This window comes from Nerophis ophidion, linkage group LG07 (genome assembly GCF_033978795.1).
Source record: "Nerophis ophidion isolate RoL-2023_Sa linkage group LG07, RoL_Noph_v1.0, whole genome shotgun sequence".
NCBI classification, from domain to species: domain Eukaryota; kingdom Metazoa; phylum Chordata; class Actinopteri; order Syngnathiformes; family Syngnathidae; genus Nerophis; species Nerophis ophidion.
Window position 1 is genome coordinate 5,017,391 of NC_084617.1, and position 24,469 is coordinate 5,041,859.

At 39.5% G+C, this 24,469-nt stretch overlaps 1 protein-coding gene across 3 annotated transcripts in view; it reads right to left on the reverse strand.

The window, feature by feature from the left end:
• The window catches only part of col5a3a (collagen, type V, alpha 3a), a 266,668-nt gene that overhangs the window by 145,325 nt on the left and 96,874 nt on the right, over positions 1-24,469 (reverse strand). For all 3 annotated transcript variants that reach the window (XM_061905224.1, XM_061905223.1, XM_061905225.1), the window contains 5 exons: positions 18,789-18,914; positions 7,404-7,508; positions 2,552-2,674; positions 2,421-2,474; positions 2,303-2,344 (listed from right to left, as the gene is read on the reverse strand). In XM_061905224.1, coding sequence (XP_061761208.1) covers positions 2,303-2,344; positions 2,421-2,474; positions 2,552-2,674; positions 7,404-7,508; positions 18,789-18,914 — 450 coding nt within the window. The remainder of the gene's footprint in view (positions 1-2,302; positions 2,345-2,420; positions 2,475-2,551; positions 2,675-7,403; positions 7,509-18,788; positions 18,915-24,469) is intronic.

A 24,469-nucleotide genomic window follows, 5' to 3' on the forward strand; every position in this document is an offset into this window, starting at 1 on the left:
CTGATAATAAAGATGTAGTTATAACACCGAAACTCCCTCAGGAAGAGCTGCTTGAAGACACGGCTCGCTACCTGGCGGCTAACGTCCATCCACAGTGTTTTAGCTACTTCTAAATCACTAATCCTCGCCTCCTTGGCGACAAATATAGTGAGTTCCTTACAAGTAGCATTATCACTGCAGGATGAGGAATAGCTAAATATCAAACAGCCTTGAATGTGTCAGGTTGAGTTTGTGACGAAACCCAAGATGCAGAGAAGGCGGTAGGCATTGTGCAGGTAAACATGATTTAATTTAACACTAAAACAACAACAAACAAACAAAAGGGTACAAATAAAAAGCACACAATGCGGAGAACAAACTTGGCTATCAACAAAAACTAGCACAAAGGCTAACCGTGGACAAGAAACAAAAACACTGTGACACGAAGGAACTATGAGATTGGCAGAGTGAACAGAAGTAGACGCAGCTACAACGATAAATATTAATGACGTTGACAGGTAGTGGTGACAATAATTCAGCCCTGACTGGAGGGGAAGGCAGCTTTAAATAGTAGCTGGCTGATTGACACCAGGTGTGGCCAGGTGTCAATCAGCCACAACTGGGGAGACACAGCACTCAGGGAGACAAACAGGAAATAAAAGACAAACGCAGAGGAAAAACTAAAACATGACCAAACTGTCAGGGACAAGCCTGACAGAATGTAAACAAATGTAATGATACCAAGTACAATAGTACTATGATTACATCGATATTTTTTTTTTGTCACACAATATTTTTTTCCTTTTTAAAACATTAATATTATGTTTATAAAGTCAGTAAATACGTCCCCGGACACATGTGGACTTTGTATATGACCAATGTATGATCCTGTAATTACTTGGTATCGGATCGATACCTAAATGTGTGGTATCATCCAAAACTAATGTAAAGTATTAAAGAAGAGAAGAATAAAGAAGTGTAGATAGAACATGTTAAAACAGAAAGTAAGCAGATATTAACAGTAAATGAACAAGTGGAGTAATTATCCATTTTTTACAGTTTGTCCTTTATAATGTGTAGAAAATAATAGGTGTATAAATGACACAATATGTTACTGCATATGTCAGCAGACTAATTAAGAGCCTTTGTTTGTTTACTTACTACTAAAATACAAGTTGTCTAGTATGTTCACCACTTTATTTAAGGACTTAACTGCAATAATAAACATGTTTAATATACTGTAATATTGTTTTGTTACAATAAACCCAATAATGACATTTTGTTGTGGTCCCTCTTATTTAGACAAGTACCGAAATACATACTAAAATATTGCCCTACTCCATCCTGATAAAAAACAACAACATTATTTTGATAGATTTAATATGATATTTAATCACTTTATGGGTTGTATATATATATATATATATATATATATATATATATTTTTTTTTTTATATGGTCTCCCATAGCTACGAACTATGGGAAACCGGGCTTTCTGCTCCGCTGCTCCGAGTCTGTGGAACGCGCTCCCTGACCACCTGAGGGCACATCAGACTGTGGATGCTTTTAAAAAAGGCTTAAAAACCCATCTTTTTTTTTTTAAAAAGCCTTTTTTATAGACATGCATGCTGGTTCTAGCTATTGGGCTGTTTATAGTTGTATATTTTATTTATTTTTATTATCTTTTTATTATTATGATTATTATTACTATTTTTTTTACACTGTGGCACTTTGAGGTTGTTTGCTCAACGTAAAGTGTTTTTTTTTTTTTTTACAAATAAAATGTATTTTATATATATATATATATTTTTATTTTTTATTTTTTATTTTTTATATGGTCTCCCATAGCTACGAACTATGGGAAACCGGGCTTTCTGCTCCGCTGGTCCCAGTCTGTGGAACGCTCTCCCTGACCACCTGAGGGCACCTCAGACTGTGGATGCTTTTAAAAAAAGGCTGAAAACCCCCTCATTTAAAAAAAAAGCCTTTTCATAGACATGCATGCTGGTTCTAGCTATTGGGCTGTTTATAGTTTTATATTGTTATTTATTTTTATTATCTTTTTATTATTATTATTATTACAATTTTTTTTACACTGTGGCACTTTGAGGTTGTTTGCTCAGCGTAAAGTGCTTTTTTTTTTTTTACAAAATATATACATATATATATATACCCTCAGTTTTGTCCTAGCAGGACATTCACTGCACATGACCTTGTGTCTAAATGGTAGTTTAAAAAAAATATCTAGTGGTCCAGCGTCACTAGGACTCATCACTCCATGATGCATATAATAAAATAGACGACTATAAAGACCAGGACTCACCTCTGGTCCTGGTAGGCCCGGTGGTCCTTCCACGACTCTACCCTATGAACCAATGGCAGATGGAAGAATATCAGCTCATTTTGTGGTCGATGTTGATGCAGGGCCACCAGCAGCTTACCGCTTCAAATGTAGCCGGCTCGCCTTTCTGTCCTTTGTCAGCGGGGGGCCTCGCCTGAGGATGAACATACCAATCACTTGACACTGACCACACCATTTTGCAAAAAAAATAATACAAGTCTGACTCCGGACCTTTCCTTCCCACGTCGCCGCGCGTTCTCGCTCGGCAAAGTCGTAGCCTTCTCCCCCGTATACGTCATAGTCTTCGTACTCAAACTTGGTGTCGTTGTAGTTGTAGTCATCGTGCTCCAGGACCTGGGACATGCAAATTAAAACACATTAGAATAGGGGTGTGACGCTACACCATTACCATTGATCGCTATGTTATGGTCATTTATAATTGACTTGAGGCATCACACATTCATGCATGGCTGTGGAAGGTAGCCCTCCAATCGTCAAAATCATTTTAGCTCATGGGCCACGTGGAGGCAAAACATGGCATAATAACTTAAAAATAAAAACATTCTTTGTCCTACTTTGAACAAAAACTGTCTTAACCATATATTGGTGGTGCCGGCAGTACCAAGGCAGTAAAACGGCTGATCAAAGAAAAAAGAAGTCATCGTCATGGACCCACTGGCTGTGGAAGCTAACCCTCCAATCGGCTAAATCAGGGGTGTCCAACTCATTTTAGCTCATGGGCCGCATGGAGGCAAAATCATGGCATAATAACTTAAAAATAAAAAACATTCTTTGTCCTACTTTGACCAAAAACTGTCTTAACCATAGATTGGTGGTGCCGGCAGTAAAACGGCTGATCAAAGAAAAAAGAAGTCATCATCATGGACCCACTGGCTGTGGAAGTTAGCCCTCCAATCGGCTAAATCAGGGGTGTCCAACTCATTTTAGCTCGAGGGCCGCATGGAGGCAAAATCATGGCATGATAACTTAAAACCAAAGACAACTTCAAAATTGTTTTCTTTGTCGTACTGTGGTCGAAAATTGTCTAAACCACTTGTTTTGTCCGTTAATGTATTTCACTGGGAAAGCCCAATTATGTGCAGCCATATACAAGACTCCTAAAGAGCCACCCTGTCCTTCACTAAAAAACTAATTCATGCATGGATTTGTTTGAAATTTTGCACTATTTCACTGCACAGAACTGTGCTGGGATTGATGGTGCCGGCAGTAACAAGGCAGTAAAACGGCTGATCAAACAAAACAGAAGTCATCGTCATGGACCCACTGGCTGTGGAAGCTAGCCCTCCAATCAGCTAAATCAGGGGTGTCCAACCCATTTTAGCTCATGGGCCGCATGGAGGCAAAATCATGGCATAAAAACTTAAAAATAAAAACATTCTTTGTCCTACTGTGACCAAAAACTGTCTTAACCATAGATTAGTGGTGCCGGCAGTAAAACGGCTAATCAAACAAAACAGAAGTCATCGTCATGGACCCACTGGCTGTGGAAGCCAGCCCTCCAATCGGCTAAATCAGGGGTGTCAAACTCATTTTAGCTCATGGGCCGCATGGAGGCAAAATCATGGCAAAATAACTTAAAACCAAAGACAACTTCAAAATTGTTTTCTTTGTCCTAATTTGGCCGAAAATTGTCCAAACCATTTGTTTTGTCCGTTAATGTATTTCACTGGGAAAGCCAAATTCTGTGCACCCATATACAAGACTCCTAAAGAGCCAGCCTTTCCTGCACCAAAAAAACTAATTCATTCTTGGATTTGTTTGAAATCTGCACTATTTCACTGCACAGAACCGTGCTGGGATTGATGGTGCCGGCAGTAACAAGGCAGTAAAACGGCGGATCAAAGAAAAAATAAGTCATCGTCATGGACCCACTGGCTGTGGAAGGTAGCCCTCCAATCAGCTAAATCAGGGGTGTCCAACTCATTTTAGCTCATGGGCCGCATGGAGGCAAAATCATGGCATAAAAACTTAAAAATAAAAACATTCTTTGTCCTACTTTAACCAAAAACGGTCTTAACCATAGATTGGTGGTGCCGGCAGTAAAACGGCTGATCAAACAAAACAGAAGTCATCGTCATGGACCCAATGGCTGTGGAAGCCGGCCCTCCAATCGGCTAAATCAGGGGTGTCAAACTCATTTTAGCTCATGGGCCGCATGGAGGCAAAATCATGGCAAAATAACTTAAAACCAAAGACAACTTCAAAATTGTTTTCTTTGTCCTAATTTGGCCGAAAATTGTCCAAACCATTTGTTTTGTCCGTTAATGTATTTCACTGGGAAAGCCAAATTCTGTGCACCCATACACAAGACTCCTAAAGAGCCAGCCTTTCCTGCACCAAAAAAACTAATTCATTCTTGGATTTGTTTGAAATCTGCACTATTTCACTGCACAGAACCGTGCTGGGATTGATGGTGCCGGCAGTAACAAGGCAGTAAAACGGCGGATCAAAGAAAAAAGAAGTCATCGTCATGGAACCACTGGCTGTGGAAGTTAGCCCTCCAATCGGCTAAATCAGGGGTGTCAAACTCATTTTAGCTCATGGGCCGCGTGGAGGCAAAATCATGGCATAATAACTTAAAAATAAAAACATTCTTTGTCCTACTTTGACCAAAAACTGTCTTAACCATAGATTGTTGGTGCCGGCAGTAAAACGGCTGATCAAACAAAACAGAAGTCATCGTCATGGACCCACTGGCTGTGGAAGCTGGCCCTCCAATTGCCTAAACCAGGGGTGTCAAACTCGTTTTAGCTCATTGGTCGCATGGAGGCAAAATCATGGCATAATAACTTAAGACCAAAGACAACTTCAAAATTGTTTTCTTTGTCCTAATTTGGCCGAAAATTGTCCAAACCATTTGTTTTGTCCGTTAATGTATTTCACTGGGAAAGCCAAATTCTGTGCAGCCATATACAAGACTCCTAAAGAGCCAGCCTTTCCTGCACCAAAAAAACTAATTCATTCTTGGATTTGTTTGAAATCTGCACTATTTCACTGCACAGAACTGTGCTGGGATTAATGGTGCCGGCAGTAACAAGGCAGTAAAACGGCTGATCAAAGAAAAAAGAAGTCATCGTCATGGAGCCACTGGCTGTGGAAGCTAGCCCTCCAATCGGTTAAATCAGGGGTGTCAAACTCATTTTAGCTCTTGGGCCGCATGGAGGCAAAATCATGGCATACTAACTTAAAAATAAAAACATTCTTTGTCCTACTTTGACCAAAAACTGTCTTAACCATAGATTGGTGGTGCCGGCAGTAAAACGGCTGATCAAACAAAACAGAAGTCATCATCATGGACCCACTGGCTGTGGAAGCTGGCCCTCCAATCGGCTAAATCAGGGGTGTCAAACTCATTTTAGCTCATGGGCCGCATGGAGGCAAAATCATGGCAAAATAACTTAAAACCAAAGACAACTTCAAAATTGTTTTTTTTGTCCTACTTTGGCCGAAAATTGTCTTAACCACTTGTTTTGACCGTTAATGTATTTCACTGGGAAAGCCAAATTCTGTGCAGCCATACACTAGACTCCTAAAGAGCCACCCTTTCCTGCACTAAAAAACTAATTCACGCATGGATTTGTTTGAAATCAGCACTATTTCACTGAACAGAACTGTGCTGGGATTGATGGTGCCGGCAGTAACAAGGCAGTAAAACGGCTGATCAGAGAAAAAAGAAGTCATCGTCATGGACCCACTGGCTGTGGAAGCTAGCCCTCCAATCGGCTAAATCAGGGGTGTCAAACTCATTTTAGCTCATGGGCCGCATGGAGGCAAAATCATGGCATAATAACTTAAAAATAAAAACATTCTTTGTCCTACTTTGACCAAAAACTGTCTTATCCATTGATTGGTGGTGCCGGCAGTAAAACGGCTGATCAAACAAAACAGAAGTCATCGTCATGGACCCACTGGCTGTGGAAGCTGGCCCTCCAATTGCCTAAACCAGGGGTGTCAAACTCATTTTAGCTCATTGGTCGCATGGAGACGAAATCATAGTATAACAACTTAAAACCAGAGACAACTTCAAAATTGTTTTCTTTGTCCTAATTTGGCTGAAAATTGTCTTAACCACTTGTTTTGACCATTAATGTATTTCACTGAGAAAGCCCAATTATGTGAACCCATATACAAGACTCCTAAAGAGCTACCCTGTCCTGCACTAAAAAAAATAATTAATGCTTGGATTTGTTTGAAATCAGCACTATTTCACTGCACAGAATCTTGCTGAGATTGATGGTGCCGGCAGTAAAACGGCTGATCAAACAAAACAGAAGTCATCGTCATGGACCCACTGGCTGTGGAAGCTAGCCCTCCAATCAGCTAAACAACTTAAAAATTGTTTTCTTGTGTCCTACTTTGACCAGTTTTAACACCACAATTGTCTTAACCACTTGTTTTGTCCGTGAATGTATTTCACTGGGATAGCCAAATTCTGTGCAGCCATACACGAGACTCCTAAAGGGCCACACTTTCCTGCACTAAAATAACTAATTCATACATGGATTTGTTTGAAATCTGCACGATTTCACCGCACAGAATTTTGCTGGGATTGGTGGAGCCGGCAGTAAAACGGCGGTAAAACGGCTGATCAAACAAAACAGAAGTCATCGTCATGGACCCACTGGCTGTGGAAGTTAGCCCTCCAATCAGCTAAACACCTTCAAAATTGTTTTCTTTTTGAAACATGCAAAAAAAATGTTTTTGTCTATTTAAAGATGGGATCAACATTAGAAAATATCGAGTTAAACCGACTACATAATTTAGTATTGAACCAAAAAGCCAACAAATTCAATATAAAATGGCCATAAAAAGTATTTTAATCATCATATAACCTGTTACCAAAATATGCACATAATATTATCATAATAAGGATCATGATAACACATCATTATGATTATTGTATTATTAGTGCATTTCCTGGGATTTAGGTCTTAATGACGGAAGGAGGTTTTCGATCTCCGGCTTCTCCTTGGGATCATGGCTAGCCCAGGCTAACAATACATATTGCGTTTCACTACAAAAATACAACTTTTTCTTCCTTTGCATTGATATTCCCACCAACCTCAGATTCTGTGATATTTGTGCCGGCTGTTACTATGGAAACGGCGAGATCGCCGTAAAGGTCATCGCCGTATTTCACCTTCGGGCTTTTCACCGACTTCTCCTCCTGCGGGGCCAACACAATGAACACTTCTCATTACGCTGCACCGCGGGAATGACAGCATTTGGAAGGACATGTTAGTGCAGCAGGTGGAGGATGGACAGTAAGGATGTTTTGTTGACAGGCTTCAGTTAGCATGGAGGCTGCAGGCTTAATGGCAACCAGGGAGGGAAATGATTGTCATCATTCTTTTTTGTGATACAGCAAGGAAAGGGAGACACGTTTAAAGAAAGATGCAATGCAAATCAAACAAAACCATCAGACACTAAAACAGTGCAGACTGTACATTCAGGACGGGCATTTGACTGGATGTCCTTATTCAGTGATCAGCTATTTACAAAAAATATAAATATAAAAAATACAACAAAAAATATATGTCTGGAGCCGCAAAAAAATTAAAAGTCTTATATACATTTTTTAATGAAGGCAACACATGATGTAAGTGTCTATATTACCGGTAGCTATATTAGCCTACTATCAAAACAACTTTAAGTCTTATGTAAGTGTTATAATGAAGGCAACAGTCTATATTAGCCTACTATCAAAATGACTTTAAAAGTCTTATATAAGTGTTGTAATGAAGACAAAACAAGATGTAAGTGTCTATATTAGCCTACTATCAAAAATGACTTTAAAAGCCTTATATAATTGTTATAATGAAGACAACACATGATGTAAGTGTCTATATTAGCCTACTATCAAAAATGACTTTAAAAGCCTTATATAAGTGTTATAATGAAGACAACACATGATGTAAGTGTCTATATTAGCTATAATAGCCTACTATCAAAATGACTTTAAAAGTCTTATATAAGTGTTGTAATGAAGACAAGACATGATGTAAGTGTCTATATTTGCCTACTATCAAAACGACTTTGAAACTTGTATATAAGTGTTATAATGAAGACAACACATGATATAAGTGTCTATATTAGCCTACTATCAAAACGACTTTAAAAGTCTTGTATAAGTGTTATGATGAAAACAACACATGATGTAAGTGTCTATATTACCGGTAGCTATATTAGCCTACTATCAAAACAACTTTAAGTCTTATGTAAGTGTTATAATGAAGACAACAGTCCATATTAGCCTACTATCAAAATGACTTTAATAGTCTTATATAAGTGTTATAATGAAGGCAACACATGATGTAAGTGTCTATATTAGCCTACTATCAAAAATGACTTTAAAAGTCTTATATAAGTGTTGTAATGAGGACAAGACATGATGTAAGTGTCTATATTTGCCTACTATCAAAACGACTTTGAAACTTGTAAATAAGTGTTATAATGAAGGCAACACATGATGTAAGTGTCTATATTAGCTCTAATAGCCTACTATCAAAATGAATTTAAAACTTGTATATAAGTGTTATAATGAAAACAACACATGATGTAAGTGTCTATATTAGCTATAATAGCCTACTATAAAAACGACTTTAAAAGTCTTATATAAGTGTTATGATGAAAACAACACATGATGTAAGTGTCTATATTACCGGTAGCTATATTAGCCTACTATCAAAACAACTTTAAGTCTTATGTAAGTGTTATAATGAAGACAACAGTCCATATTAGCCTACTATCAAAAGGACTTTAATAGTCTTATATAACTGTTATAATGAAGGCAAGACGTGATGTAAGTGTCTATATTAGCCTACTATCAAAATTACTTTAAAAGTCTTAGATAATTGTTATAATGAAGACAACACATGATGTAAGTGTCTATATTAGCCAACTATCAAAAATGACTTTAAAAGTCTTATATAAGTGTTGTAATGAGGACAAGACATGATGTAAGTGTCTATATTTGCCTACTATCAAAACGACTTTGAAACTTGTATATAAGTGTTATAATGAAGACAACACATGATTTAAGTGTCTATATTAGCTATATTAGCCTACTATCAAAACGACTTTAAAAGTCTCATATATGTGTCATAATGAAAACAACACATGATGTAAGTGTCTATATTAGCCTACTATCAAAAAGACTTCATATTTGTATATAAGTGTTATAATTAAGGCAGCACATGATGTGTCTATATTAGCTATAAAAGCCTACTATCAAAATTACTTTAAAAGTCATACATGAGTGTTATAATGAAGACAACAAATGATGTGTCTATATTAGCCTACTATCAAAATGTCTTTAAAGGTCTTATATAAGTGTTATATTGAAGGCAACACATGATGTAAGTGTCTATATTAGCCTACTATCAAAATTACTTTAAAAGTCTTAGATAATTGTTATAATGAAGACAACACATGATGTAAGTGTCTATATTAGCCAACTATCAAAAATGACTTTAAAAGTCTTATATAAGTGTTGTAATGAGGACAAGACATGATGTAAGTGTCTATATTTGCCTACTATCAAAACGACTTTGAAACTTGTATATAAGTGTTATAATGAAGACAACACATGATTTAAGTGTCTATATTAGCTATATTAGCCTACTATCAAAACGACTTTAAAAGTCTCATATATGTGTCATAATGAAAACAACACATGATGTAAGTGTCTATATTAGCCTACTATCAAAAAGACTTCATATTTGTATATAAGTGTTATAATTAAGGCAGCACATGATGTGTCTATATTAGCTATAAAAGCCTACTATCAAAATTACTTTAAAAGTCATATATGAGTGTTATAATGAAGACAACACATGATGTGTCTATATTAGCCTACTATCAAAATGTCTTTAAAGGTCTTATATAAGTGTTATATTGAAGGCAACACATGATGTAAGTGTCTATATTAGCCTACTATCAAAACAACTTTAAGTCTTATGTAAGTGTTATAATGAAGACAACGGTCTATATTAGCCTACTATCAAAATGACTTTAAAAGTCCTATATAAGTGTTGTAATGAAGACAAGACATGATGTAAGTGTCTATATTTGCCTACTATCAAAACAACTTTAAAACTTGTATATAAGTGTTATAATGAAGGCAACACATTATGTAAGTGTCAAAATTAGCTGTTTTAGCCTACTATCAAAACAACTTTAAAAGTCTCATATAAGTGTTATAATGAAAACAACACATGATGTAAGTGTCTATATTAGCTTACTATCAAAAACACTTAAAAACTCGTATATAAGTGTTATAATGAAGGCAACAAATGATGTAAGTGTCTATATTAGCTATAAAAGCCTACTATCAAAATTACTTTAAAAGTCGTATATAAGTGTTATAATGAAGACAACAAATGATGTAAGTGTCTATATTAGCCTACTATCAAAATGGCTTTAAAGGTCTTATATAAGTGTTATATTGAAGGCAACACACGATGTAAGTGTCTATATTAGCCTACTATGAGAATGACTTTGAAAGTTTTATATAAGTGTTATAATGAAGGCAACACATGATGTAAGTGTCTATTTTAGCCTACTATCAACATGGCTTTAAAGGTCTTATGTAAGTTTTGTATTGAAGGCAACACATGATGTAAGTGTCTATATTAGCTATATCAGCCTACTATCAAAATGACCTACCACTGCTTTTAACACAGCTGCAAGTAGTTCTCTGATAGTATATATTTGTATTATGAATTGATTAACGTGGACCCCGACTTAAACAAGTTGAAAAACTTATTGGGGTGTTACCATTTAGTGGTCAATTGTACGGAAAATGTACTGAACTGAACTACTAATAAAACTTTCAATCAATCAATCAATGCTTAAAGAAATGTGATTAATACACAATCAAAACAATTAATTGAAGGGTTAAATGAATGTTATGCCCATCCCTAGTACATGCAATTCATAACTTTCCACGGTATACACAGTACTGCATATTTGACAGAAGGTGTGTTTAATACTTCTGGTGCATTCTCCATGCGTCCATCAGGACCGTGCTGGTTAGTGGTGCTCGGCGTAAGCAATTCAGAAGGGGAAAATGTGCTCTTTTGGGTTTGGGAGAGTAGCAGGGGAATTAGTTGGTTTGGTTTGGGAGAGTAGCAGGGGAGAGATTGGTTGGGTTTGGAGAGTAGCAGGGGAGTGATTGTTTGGGTTTGGGAGAGTAGCAGGGGAGAGATTGGTTGGGTTTGGGAGAGTAACAAGGGAATTAGTTGGTTTGGTTTGGGATACTAGCATGGGCGTGATTGGTTGGGTTTGGGAGAGTAGCAGGGGAGGGATTGGTTGGGTTTGGGAGAGTAGCAGGGGAGTGTTTGGTTGGGTTTGGGAGAGTAGCAGGGGAGAGATTGGTTGGATTTGGGAGAGTAGCAGGGGAGTGTTTGGTTGGGTTTGGGAGAGTAGCGGGGGGAGTGATTGGTTGAGTTTGTGAGTAGCAGGGAAGAGATTGGTTGGGTTTGGGAGAGTAGCAGGGGAGTGTTTGGTTGGGATTGGGAGAGTAGCAGGGGAGTGAATGGTTGAGTTTGGGAGAGTAGCAGGGGAGAGATTGGTTGGATTTGGGAGAGTAGCAGGGGAGAGATTGGTTGGGTTTGGGAGAGTAGCAGGGGAGTGTTTGGTTGGGTTTGGGAGAGTAGCAGGGGAGAGATTGGCTGGGTTTGTGAGAGTAGCAGGGGAGTGATTGGTTGGGTTTGGAAGACTTGCGGGGGACTGATTGGTTGAGTTTAGGGGAGTAGCAGGAAAGTGATTGGTTGGGTTTGGAACACTAGCAGAGGAGTGATTGGTTGAGTTTGGGAGAGTAGCAAGGGAGAGATTGCTTGGGTTTGGGAGAGTAGCAGGGGAGTCATTGGTTGGGTTTGGGGGACTAGCATGGGCGTGATTGGTTGGGTTTGGGAGAGTAGCAAGGGAGTGATTGTTTGGGTTTGTGAGTAACAGGGGAGTGGTTGGTTGGGTTTGGGAGACTAACAGGGGAGTGATTGGTTGAGTTTGGGAGAGTAGCAGGCGAGTGATTGGTTTGGTTTGGAGAGTAGCAGGGGAGAGATTGCTTGGGTTTGGGAGAGTAGCAGGGGAGTCATTGGTTGGGTTTGGGAGAGTATCAGGGGAGTGATTGGTTGGGTTTGGGAGAGTAGCAAGGGAGTGTTTGGTTGGGTTTGTGAGTAGCAGGGGAGTGATTGGTTGGGTTTGGGAGACTGGCAGGGGAGAGATTGGTTGGGTTTTGGAGAGTAGCAAGGGAATTAATTGGTTTGGTTTGGGAGACTCGCATGGGCGTGATTGGTTGGGTTGGGGAGAGTAGCAAGGGAGTGATTGGTTGGGTTTGTGAGTAGCAGGGGAGTGATTGGTTGAGTTTGGGAGAGTAGCAGGGGAGTGATTGGTTTGGTTTGGAGAGTAGCAGGGGAGAGATTGGTTGGGTTTGGAGAGTAGCAGGGGAGTAATTGCTTGGGTTTGGGAGAGTATCAGGGGAGTGTTTGGTTGGGTTTGGGAGAGTAGCAGGGGAGTGATTGGTTGGGTTTGGAGAGTAGCAGAGGAGAGATTGGTTGGGTTTGGGAGAGTAGCAGCGGAGTGATTGGTGGGTTTGGGAGAGTAGCAGGGGAGTGATTGGTTGGGTTTGGGAGAGTAGCAGGGGAGTGATTGGTTGGGTTTGGGAGAGTAGCAGGGGAGTGATTGGTTGAGTTTGGGAGAGTAGCAGGGGAGTGATTGGTTGAGTTTGGGAGGGTAGCAGGGGAGAGATTGGTTGAGTTTGGGAGGGTAGCAAGGAGTGATTGTTTGGGTTTGTGAGTAACAGGGGAGTGGTTGGTTGGGTTTGGGAGACTAACAGGGGAGTGATTGGTTGAGTTTGGGAGAGTAGCAAGGGAGTGATTGGTTTGGTTTGGAGAGTAGCAGGGGAGAGATTGGTTGGTTTGGAAGACTAGCAGGGGAGTGATTGATTAAGCATAAACAGAAACCTCAAAGGCGCTTGGTGAGGGGGCTTCAGTCGAGAGCTCAAGTCGAGGCACCTCCACGAAGGTCTCGTCCTTGTAGATCATTGTGGGGAGGACAGTTCCTAGAGTACTTTGCACGTCCAAAAAGGATTCTTGGGCCAGGTAGTTGGGCAGCAATGTGGAGGAAACTCTAATGAAGCTGTCCTCCAAACGTTCTTCTTCCTCCTGGTGTTTCTTCTTCCTGGATCCCTTCTTGCCTTTGCCCTTTCCTTTGCCCTTCCGTTTACCTTTACCCTTAGAGCCCTTGTCACCTTTCTGTCTGTGCTTCTTGCCCTTCCTGTCCTTTTGGCCGGTTCCTCTAGCTGGTCACTCTGCATCGGGGCATTGAAACCAAAGAGGGAGTTGATTTCAAGAAAGAGGTAAAGATGGAGGACAGAGACAGAGAGAGAGAGACTAAACATCTTGTAAATAACGTTCATGTGAGTTTTGACGTTCTAGTTGGCTTTCAGATGGTGTGAACCTAGAAGAAGTACTAGCAAAGGAAAAGGGTAATCAATATGTTTGTGCACAATAGAGTTTTTTTGGGGAGAACTGCACATTTTTTGGGGAACTTTGACTGTCATGTACAAAAGCCAAAACCAGTGAAGTTGTCACATTGTGTAAATGGTAAATAAAAACAGAATTCGCAAATCCTTTTGTCCCTTGGCAAGTTTCACTGCATCAAGGCACTTTTTGCAAGCTTCTGGTTGAATTCTGACCACAGAACCTTCCTCCAGAAGGTCTTATCTTTGTCCATGTGGTGTCAGATGAAACAAAAAAAATTAGCTGTTAGGCCACAATACCCAGCAATATGTTTGGAGGTGGAAAGGTGAGGCCTTTAATCCCAGGAACATCACACCTACCGTCAAGCATGGTGGTGGTAGTATTATGCTTTGGGCCTGTTTTGCTGCCAATGGAACTGAAGCTTTACAAAGAGTAAATAGGACAATGAAAAAGGAGGATTACCTCCAAATGATTCAGGACAAGCTAAAATCATCAGCCCGGAAGTTGGGTCTTGGGCGTAGTTGGGTGTTCCAACAGGACAATGACGTCAAAAGTGGTAAAAAACTGGCTAAAATTAAGGTTTTAGAATGGCTTTCCTAAAGTGTTGACTTAAATATGTGGACAATGTTGAAGAAACAAGTCCAAGTCAGAAAAAAACAACACATTTAACTGAACTGCACCGATTTTGTCAAGAGGAGTGGTCAAAAATTCAAGTAGTAGCTTGTGGATGGCTACCAAAAGTGTCTTATTGCAGTGAAACTTGCCAAGGGACATGTAAGCAAATATAAACATTGCTGTATGTATACTTTTGACATTTTCAGTAGAGCCATAATAAATTCATGAAAGAAGCAAACTTCATGAATGTTTTTTGTGACCAACAACTATGTGCTCCAACCACTATCACAAAAAAATAAGAGTTGTAGAAATGATCGGGAACTCAAGACAGCCATGACATCATGTTCTTTACAAGTGTATGTAAACTTTCGACCACGACTGTATCTAATTAATAATAATACATTTTGATTGATTTATTGATTGAATAATTAGACTAACTGTGATCTCTCTATATCAGGTGTGTAAAACTGGTTTTCATTGAGGGTCTCATGGCAGTTAGGGCTGCTTTTAACAATGACTAATATATATATGTATATATATATATATATATATATATATATATATATATATACACACATATATACACATACATATATATATATATATATATATACACACACATATAAATGATAAATGGGTTGTACTTGTATAGCGCTTTTCTACCTTCAAGGTACTCAAAGCGCTTTGACACTACTTCCACATTTACCCATTCACACACACATTCACACACTGATGGAGGGAGCTGCCATGCAAGGCGCTAACCAGCACCCATCGGGAGCAAGGGTGAAGTGTCTTGCTCAGGACACAACGGACGTGACAAGGTTGGTACTATATATACACATACATATATATATATATATATATATATATATATACACACACATATATACACATACATATATAGATATACACACACATATATACACATAAATATATATAGATATACACACACATATATACACATACATATATATATATATATACACACACACATATATACACATACATATATATATATATATATACACACACATATATACACATACATATATATATACACACACATATATACACTTATGTATACACACACATATATACACATACATATATATATACACACACACATATATACACATATATATACACATACATATATACATACATAAAATACATTAACAGCATACTTTTTTTACTTAAGCTGCAAAAAATAATATACAAAATTTGCTTTAAAATCTGGCAGCTCATTCACCAGACTTTTACAGCAAATAAAAAATGGTATAAATGGAATGGAATGGAGAAACAAAGCCACTGTTTTTAGCAGTAAAATTCAAGCAACAGAGCTGTTTTTTTTTTGTTTTTTTTACTGTGATATCTTAATGTTTTTTTAATTTTTAAAAAATGTTTTAGTGTCTTACTGTATATATATATATGTATATATATACAGTATATGTATATGTATATATATATATATATATATATATATATATATAAATAAAAACACTACCCAGGTTTATTTTACGGTAAAAAAAAAATAATTCAGTCGGTGGAATTCAACCGTAAAATCTATTGTCAATTTTACAGTCGACAATTTGATTGATTTTTTTTTTCATAAGTCAAGCGGATATTTCAGTGCAGTATTTATCTTTATTTTTACAAGAAAATATATTTTTGTAATGCTTGATAACATATTATTTTGATAATATTGAATTTTAAAAGTTGTGCAATAGCATGCAGAACCTGATTTTTAATTTCAAAAGGGAAATAATAAATATATTTAGTAAGAATAAATTAAGAATTTCATTAACGCAGTGTGAATGTTGTCTGTCTATCTGTGTTGGCCCTGCGATGAGGTGGCGACTTGTCCAGGGTGTACGCCGCCTTCCGCCCGAATGTAGCTGAGATAGGCGCCAGCACCCCCCGCAACCCCAAAAGAGAATAAACGGTAGAAAATGGATGGATGGATATTATTTCCAGGCTTTTCCGATCCACAATAAATAACGCGGCGGGCCAGATTTGGCCCCCGGGTCTTGAGTTGGACACCTTTGCTCTACATGAAGAGCTAATAACTCTAATATTAAGAGCATGGGGAGTGTGGTTTAGATGGAAACGGGGTCAGAGTCTATGATGGGATGCGAGCCAGTAGTGGGAGTGTTGACATGTTCTGGAATCCATTGCTCATCCCTGTGCTGACATTTTTTAATAAAAGCCAACTGGATGAATATCAAAATCAAACCAAAAAAATATGGAGCTTTTTTTTTTTTTTTTTTGCAGACGCACGTGCAAAGTGGTTCTGTGTGAGCGCTGTTGAGCGTGAGAAGTGTGTCACTGGACATCTTGAAGAAGTTCTCGCTCAGCTGTTGTTGAGTGTCTCCCTTGACCGAGACCCACTTGGTTTGAAGGAAATGATGTGCTGCTGGACGCACTGAGGAAGTCATCCATCATAACATCGGCGTGTAAATGGTAAATAAAAACAGAATACAATGATTTGAAAGTCCTTTTCAACTCATATTCAATCGAATAGACTGCAAAGACAAGATATTTAACGTTCGAACTGGTAAACTAATGTTATTTTTTGCATCAGGTTTCAAAAAATGATGGCACAAGTGGCAAAAAAGACCGGGGGAAGTTAAGGAATGCTCATCAAGCACTTATTTGGAACGTTCCACAGGTGGACAGGCTAACTGGGAACAGGTGGGTGCCATGATTGGGGATAAAAACAGCTTACGTGAAGTGCTCAGTCATTCACAAACAAGGACGGGGCGAGGGTCACCACTTTGTCAACAAATGCCAGAGCAAAGTGTTTAAGAACAACATTTCTCAACCAGCTAGTGCAAGGAATGTAGGGATTTCACCATCTAAGGTCTTTGAACTCATCAAAAGATTAAAAAAAACTGGAGAAATCACTGCACGTAGCATACTGCACCACAAATTGACATCAGTGTGTAAAGGATATCACCGCATGGGCACAGGAACACTTCAGAAAACCGCTGTCGGTAAGTAGAGTTGGTCGCTACATCTGTAATTGCAAGTTAAAACTCCATCCATCCATCCTTTTCCTACCGCTTATTCCCTTTCGGGGTCGCGGGGGGCGCTGGCGCCTATCTCAGCTACAATCGGGCGGAAGGCAGGGTACACCCTGGACAAGTCGCCACCTCATCGCAGGGCCAACACAGATAGACAGACAACATTCACACTCACATTCACACACTAGGGCCAATTTAGTGTTGCCAATCAACCTATCCCCAGGTGCATGTCCTTGGAAGTGGGAGGAAGCCGGAGTACCCGGAGGGAACCCACGCATTCACGGGGAGAACATGCAAACTCCACACGGAAAGATCCCGAGCCTGGATTTGAACCCAGGACTGCAGGAACTTCGTATTGTGAGGCAGACGCACTAACCCCTCTGCCGCCGTAAAGCCAAGTTAAAACTCGACAATGCCATTTATCAACAACACCCAGAAATGTCCATAGTTTCCAACAAAAATTTCAAATGTGAACTTGTCAGACCATAGAAACACTTTTCCACTTTGCATTAGTCTATCTTGGATGAGCTCGGGCGCGGCAAAGCCGGCAGCGTTTCTGGGTGTTGTTGATAAATGGCTGTGGCTTTGCATAGTAGAGTTTTAACTTGCACTTACAGATGTAGCGACCAACTGTAATTACTGACAGTGGTTTTCTGAAGTGTTCTTCAGCCCATGTGGGGATATCCTTTACACACTGATATGGCTTTTTGATGCAGTCTGTAATAAAATCGCTTACGTGCAGTGATTTCTCCAGATTCTCTGAACCTGTTGATGATATTACGGACCGTAGATGGTGAAATCCCTAAATTCCTTGCAATAGCTTGCTTGAGAAATGTTGCTCTTAAACAATTTGCTCAGGCATTTGTTGACAAAGTGGTGACCCTCGCCCCCGTCCTTGTTTGTGACGGACTGAGCATTTCACGGAAGTTGCTTTTACACCCAATCATGGCACCCACCTGTTCCCAATTAGCCTGTTCGCCTGTGGGACGTTCCAAATAAGTGTTTGATGAGCATTCCTCAACTTTCTCAGTCTTTTTTGCCACTTGTGCCAGCTTTTTTTTTAACATGATGCAGTCATCTAATCCCTAATGAGGTAACATTTGCACACAAAAAAAAAATCCAGTATCTTGTCTTTGTAGTCTATTTAATTAAATATAAGTTGAAAAGGAATAACAAATGATTGTATTCTGTTTTTATTTACCATTTACACTACGTGACAACTTCACTGGTTTTGGGTTTTGTACTAGGAATGCAAGTAGAACCATTAAAATGTGCTATTAGGTGATGCGTATCTGGGGTTGCTCCCCCGTAGGTGGCAGTACTGACCCCCTCCAGCAGGTCCAAGGCCTGGCTGTTGTGGGGCAGAGCTGAGTGGCAGTCTGGCATGTAGTTGGCACAATAAGTGGCAGCCGCCTCAGGGTCCTCATGAATCAGCAGTTGTTGAATTTCTCCCTGGAACACAGGAAGCAGCTGTCAGTATGAAGCAGTGCAGCGATGCGCTTCTACGCTATCAACATAATCACACGCTATCATCATCGTGTAGGACGAGGTAGCATCTTTGCTCGGTTCAAATGGTGGTCACACGCCTCGCTATAAGGCAGGAAATCACGTGTTACCTGGAAATCATCACAAATATTAGACACGCTTGTTGTAGTGAAATCAGTACCACATATATATATATATATATATATATATATATATATATACACATAGGATGTGTTTCGGTCTGTAGCGGCATGTTGGAATGATTTCACTGCGCTTGTTGAGGGATGACAGGCCTGGGTGATATATAATAAACAGTTTCTCTTTTAAGCATAGGTTGCATCTTTTATTACCACTGTTGGTAATAAATATATATATAAATAAATGATAAATGGGTTGTACTTGTAAAGCGCTTTTCTACCTTCAAGGTACTCAAAGCGCTTTGACACTACTTCCACATTTACCCATTCACACACACATTCACACACTGATGGAGGGAGCTGCCATGCAAGGCGCCAACCAGCACCCGTCAGGAACACGGGTGAAGTGTCTTGCTCAGGACACAACGGACGTGACGAGGTTGGTTCTAGGTGGGATTTGAACCAGTGACCCTCGGGTTGCGCACGGCCACTCTCCCACTGCGCCACATATATATATATATATATATATATGATTTCACTGCGCTTGTTGAGGGATGACAGGCCTGGGTGATATATAATAAACAGTTTCTCTTTTAAGCATAGGTTGCATCTTTTATTACCATTGTTGTAAGGTGCGTGTGTGTATATATATATATATATATATATATATATATATATATATATATATATATATATATATATATATATAGGATGTGTTTACGTCTGTGGCGGCATGTTGTAATGATTTCACTGCGCTTGTTGAGGGATGACAGGTCTGGGTGATATATAATAAACAGTTTCTCTTTCAAGCATAGGTTGCTTATTTTATTACCACTGTTGTAAGGTGTACATGATGCAAGAATTTGCCATGTTATTGAATATTCAACATTATTGTCTTTGAGGTTCCAAATGTGCTTGCCGAGTTCTGTAGTATTCCGCAAGGTCTGGTTTCTAAAGGAGGCCTTGTGATTATTCCATCTGGCTTCAAACGCTCCTTCGGTTAATCCTACGTACGTGTCGGATGTGCTAATGTCTTTGCGCTAATCTCATGCTGATTGGTGGAACCCCTCATGAAACAGTTCTGTAGAGATGAAGTAGTCTTGTGATTTTTTTCCCCACACATACATATAATAATAATAATAATAGTAATAATAATAATGGTTTAGATTTATATCGCGCTTTTCTATTGTTAGATACTCAAAGCGCTCACAGAGAAGTGGGAACCCATCATTCATTCACACATAGGTGGTGGTAAGCTACATCTGTAGCCACAGCTGCCCTGGGGTAGACTGACGGAAGCGTGGCTGCCAGTTGGCGCCTACGGCCCCTCCGACCACCACCAATCATTCATTCATCATTCATTCACCAGTGTGAGCGGCACCGGGGGCAAAGGGTGAAATGTCCTGCCCAAGGATACAACGGCAGCGATTTGGATGTCAATAGGTGGGAAGCGAACCTGCAACCCTCAGGTTTCTGGCACGGCCGCTCTACCCACTACGCCATGCCGGTTTTTGTACAATTGAATCCGTCCCAACCTAATTAAATTAAATATCAAGCAAATCCCGTATTTGCTTGATATTTAATTTAATTATGTTGGTTTTTGTACAATTGAATTTGTTCCTTTTTATACATATTTAAGAGATTTTATTGTTGCACTTTATTGTTTCCTTGCACTACAAATTATTTTTGCACATTGCTGTATCAGGTTTTTGTTACCATAAATAATAAAGTGAATATTTAAGTGATCTTTACTCCTCTTCCGCTTTCTTCTTTTTTCTTTTTTCTGCACCTGAAGGATATGTCCTTTTTTGTGACATTGTTTATCTGCGCTTTTGATGCCCAGTGCACACTGGCATCGCACGGCAGGCAGCAAACGTCACAGGTGCAGCAGAGGCAGAGAGCTTTGACATTTAAAGAGAGGCAGGAAGAATCTGTAGGCCTAGATCAGCAGCAGCACTCTGTTGACCTAAAATTGTGTTTTTGTACAATAATATATCTTTGATCATTGCAAATAATAATTAACTTAGAATTTCATGGCTGCAACATGTGCCAAAGTAGTTGGGAAAGGGCATGTTCACCACTGTGTTACATCACCTTTTCTTTTAACAACACTCAATAAACGTTTGGGAACTGAGGAAACTAATTTTTGAAGCTTTGAAAGTGGAATTCTTTCCCATTCTTGTTTTATGTAGAGCTTCAGTCCTTCAACAGTCCGGGGTCTCCGCTGTCTTATTTTACGCTTCATAATGCGCCACACATTTTCCATGGGAGACATGTCTGGACTGCAGGCGGGCCAGGAAAGTACCCGCACAATTTTTTTTTACGAAGCCACGCTGTTGTAACACTTGTCTTGCTGAAATAAGCAGGGGCGTCCATGATAACGTTGCTTGGATGACAACATATGTTGTTCCAAAACCTGTATGTACCTTTCAGCATTAATGGTGCCTTCACAGATGTGTAAGTTACCCATGCCTTGGGCACTAATGCACCCCCATACCATCACACATGCTGGCTTTTGAACTTTGCGTCGATAACAGTCTGGATGGTTCGCTTCCCCTTTGGTCCGGATGACACAATGTCGAATATTTCCAAAAACAAATTTGAAATGTGGACTTTTTAGACCATAGAACACTTTTCCATTTTGCATCAGTCCATCTTAGATGAGCTCGGGCCCAGAGAAGCCGGCGGCGTTTCTGGATGTTGTTGGTAAATGGCTTTGGCTTTCCATAGTAGAGCTTTAACTTGCGCTTGTAGATGTAGCGACCAACTGTAGTTACTGGCAGTGGTTTTATAAAGTGTTCCTGAGCCCATGTGGTGATATCCTTAACACATTGATGTCGGTTATTGATGCAGTACCACCTGAGGGATCAAAAGTCTGTAATATCATCGCATACGTGCAGTGATTTCTCCAGATTCTCTGAACTTTTTGATGATTTTACGGACCGCAGATGGTAAAATCCCTAAATTCCTTGCAATAGCTCGTTGAGAAATGTTGTTCTAAAACTGTTCGACAATTTGCTTACAAAGTGGTGACCCTCGACCCATCCTTGTTTGTGAATTACTTAGCATTCCATGGAAGCTGTTTTTATACCCAATCATGGCACCCACCTGTTCCCAATTAGCCTGCACACCTGTGGTATGTTCCAAATAAGTGTTTGATGAGCATTCCTCAACTTTATCAGTATGTATTGCCACCTTTCCCAACTTCTTTGTCACGTGTTGCTGGCATCAAATTCTAAAGTTAATGATTATTTGCACACAAAAAAATGTTTATCAGTTTGAACATCAAATATGTTGTCTTTGTAGCATATTCAACTGAATATGGGTTGAAAATGATTTGCAAATAATTGGATTCTGTTTATATTTACATCGAACACAATTTCCCAACTCATATGGAAATGGGGTTTGTATACACACACACATGCACACACATATATATATATATATATATGTATATATATATATATATATATATATATCCTTTTCTACCTTTTAAGGTACTTTCCACATTCACACACTGATGGAGGGAGCTGCCATGCAAGGCCCTAACCGCGACCCATCAGGAGCAAGGGTGAAGTGTCTCGCTCAAGGACACAACAGAGGTTGGTAGCAGTTAGGGATCGAACCAGGAACCCCAACCGCGCCACGCTGTCCCTCAGGGGTTGGCAACACAAAATGTTGAAAGAGCCATATTGGACCAAAAATACAAAAACAAATCTGTCTGGAGCCGCAAAAAATTGAAAGCCATATTACATACAGATAGTGTGTCATGAGATATACATTGAATTAAAAGGACTTAAAGGAAACTAAATGAGCTCAAATATAGATGCAAATGAGGCATAATGATGCAATATGTACATACAGCTAGCCTAAATAGCATGTTAGCATCGATTAGCTTGCAATTATGCAGTGACCAAATATGTCTGATTAGCACACTCCACATAAGTCAATAACATCAAAAAAACTCACCTTTGTGCATTCATGCACAACATTAAAAGTTTGGTGGACAAAATGAGACAGAAAAAGAAGTGGCATAAAACACGTCTTAGACAGTCGGAGAAAGTTGTGCATGTAAACCAGGGGGTCACCAACGCGGTGCCCGTGGGCACCAGGTCGCCCGTAAGCAGAGGTGGGTAGAGTAGCCAGAAATTGTACTCAAGTAAGAGTACTGTTACTTTAAAGATGTATTACTCAAGTAAAAGTACGGAGTAGTCACCCAAATATTTACTTGAGTAAAAGTAAAAAGTATGTTGTGAAAAAACTACTCAAGTACTGAGTAACTGATGAGTAACCTGTTTGTTTAATGATGACGGCAACAAATAATGCACAAAAACATAAAAATAGCAATGAGCAAATTCAGAGCCAGGAATATCTCTTAAGCAACTAAAACAATATTCCATCCATCCATCCATCATCTTCCGCTTATCCGAGGTCGGGTCGCGGGGGCAACAGCCTAAGCAGGGAAACCCAGACTTCCCTCTCCCCAGCCACTTCGTCTAGCTCTTCCCGGGGGATCCCGAGGCGTTCCCAGGCCAGCCGGGAGACATAGTCTTCCCAACGTGTCCTGGGTCTTCCCCGTGGCCTCCTACCGGTTGGACGTGCCCTAAACACCTCCCTAGGGAGGCGTTCGGGTGGCATCCTGACCAGATGCCCGAACCACCTCATCTGGCTCCTCTCCATGTGAAGGAGCAGCGGCTTTACTTTGAGTTCCTCCCGGATGGCAGAGCTTCTCACCCTATCTCTAAGGGAGAGACCCAAACTCATTTGGGCCGCTTGTACCCGTGATCTTATCCTTTCGGTCATGACCCAAAGCTCATGACCATAGGTGAGGATGGGAACGTAGATCGACCGGTAAATTGAGAGCGTTGCCTTCCGGCTCAGCTCCTTCTTCACCACAACGGATCGGTACAACGTCCGCATTACTGAAGACGCCGCACCGATCCGCCTGTCGATCTCACCATCCACTCTTCCCTCACTCGTGAACAAGACTCCTAGGTACTTGAACTCCTCCACTTGGGGAAAAAACAATATTATATATTAAATAATGATACATTAAAATTAAAAAAAAATTAAGGCAAATTGGGCCACAATAACTTAACAGCACCATAGGCTCAGTAGGCATTCATTGATTGATTGATTGATTGAAACTTGTATTAGTAGATTGCACAGAACAGTACATATTCCTTACAATTGACCACTAAATGGTAACACCCCAATAAGTTTTTCAACGTTAATCCATTACTTAATAAATCTACCTCATATATACATACACACACATATCATATATATATACTTTTATATATACAGTATATAATTTATATGTATTTATTTTGCTGTTTTTGTTGACATGTTAAAGGTGTTTTAATGAATATACATGCATGTTTA